At 40.8% G+C, this 1,807-nt stretch overlaps 1 protein-coding gene across 1 annotated transcript; it reads right to left on the reverse strand.

Moving 5' to 3' along the window:
- Positions 1–267: 267 nt before the first annotated feature.
- Positions 268–540, reverse strand: SERTM2 (serine rich and transmembrane domain containing 2). Its single transcript, XM_060136773.1, has one exon. The coding sequence runs from the start codon at positions 538–540 to the stop codon at positions 268–270; it is 273 nt and encodes a 90-aa protein (XP_059992756.1).
- Positions 541–1,807: the final 1,267 nt, after the last annotated feature.

A 1,807-nucleotide genomic window follows, 5' to 3' on the forward strand; every position in this document is an offset into this window, starting at 1 on the left:
GCCCAGGCTCTCTTTGGTTACCATGGAAACCTCCCTCCCAACCGGCTGCCATTTCCTATATTCCTGGCAAGGAATGAGTCAAACCTCTTAGATATCCCACAAGCAGAGTCAAGATAAAGAATAACACAGAGAAAACATGAACAACTTGTTAAGTGAACAACTTGTTGATTCCCTACATGGGAAGCCACATGCAACAAAGTCAGCTTTCCTGGACATCAACATACAAGGGTTCACTGAGATCCTTTAAAGCTCACTTTCTTCCTGACTTTAAGGAGTGGGGATTCGACTCTGCATCTCTACGTCTGTAAATTGAGGAACACTTTCTGTGCTCTCGGAGGTGATGGGTGAGATGACATGTTTGAGCCGAAGGAGCATTGTGAAGAGCAGGATGAGGAGAATGGCCAGGAGGCTCAGGAATAAGCCCACATACATATACAGGTTGGAATACTTCTCTGAAGTAGTGTCAACCTCTGTGGCCAGGGTGGGGAAATGGGCCCGCCCAGTGAGATTCCCATGGTACTTGAAATGCACCTCCGTCATCACTTAAGACTTGAGTTGGTACCTATTTCTATTTGATTTCTATTGCCCTTGAGGCATTCCACAGTCACTTAGGCTGTCTCTGAATATGCTGGAGGTGTTCTAACAATCTCATACACAAAGCAATCACAACCAGAGCCAAGTCAGCAGTGCACAAGCATCCCCCTCCCAAATAGTTTCTATCAGAACTTCTTAATCATTTTTTAAAAAATATAAATAAAATCTTTTACTTTCCACAGTCCTACTCATATACTGATTAAAATAAATATGGTGAAACTGCTTTATAATACTGGTATGGAGACAAGAATGAGTATTAAATCGGACTTTTCCTGTCTTTTGGTAGAGGGAGAAAGAGCTCTATTTTATCTACAGCTCATCTAAATGTGTGCATTAATTATGTGAATTTAATTGGATTCTTCTGTGGGGAGACTTTCTAAAAGCTTTTGTATATTTCAGGCTCAGCATTTTCTAAAAGCTTTTGTATACTTCAGGCTCAGCATATCTGAGTTTTTACCCTTCTTGTCTTTCTGGATCCCCCATAGGGATGACACTTGTAAGGTTTCTTTCCAGCTGCCACAGCTTGAGGGTTGGAAGTCTAGAGGATGTGACTTTTCTACAGTTCTGTTGACATCCCTCACTGTAGGCTGGAGGGAAAGTGTTGTCAGACCTGGTAATTCTCAGATGGAGGAGGTCTCAAGAGATGCAGAGAGCAGTAGATCTAGGCTCAGAAGATTTGACTCTTAAAATTCTTCAACAGATTTTCCTGAAAATCAAAAACAACAATAAAAGGTTCGGGTGTCTAAGAAAAACAGACGGCAATTTGTTTTGAAATAAAAATTAACTGATATGTTGCAAAATGTTTTGCTATGGGAAAATTAGTCTTAAAATGATACCCTGAATTTTTATCATTTTGAATGCTTTTTTTCCTGAGTGGTAAATACCGATTACAAGGTTAAAGAAAAATTCAGATCAGAGAACAGCAGCTAATAACTAGGTTAGGTTAAGACAGTGTTTCCCAGACTAACTGGTCATAAAATTTACCTGAAGTACTTATTAAAATACAGACCCTGGGCCCCCATCTGGACTTTCTGGATCATAATCTCCACAGTAGGGGGCCTGGTCACCACTCTAGAGAGTCATATTTTATCGGTCTGGGGTGGGGTCCAACCACTGGTATTTTTAAAAAGCTCCACAAGTGACTGTAAAGTCAGGACTGAGAACCACTGCCCTAGTTTAAGCAGGAAAGCCTAGCACTGAAATAAAGGCCTAA

This window comes from Lagenorhynchus albirostris, chromosome X (genome assembly GCF_949774975.1).
Source record: "Lagenorhynchus albirostris chromosome X, mLagAlb1.1, whole genome shotgun sequence".
NCBI classification, from domain to species: domain Eukaryota; kingdom Metazoa; phylum Chordata; class Mammalia; order Artiodactyla; family Delphinidae; genus Lagenorhynchus; species Lagenorhynchus albirostris.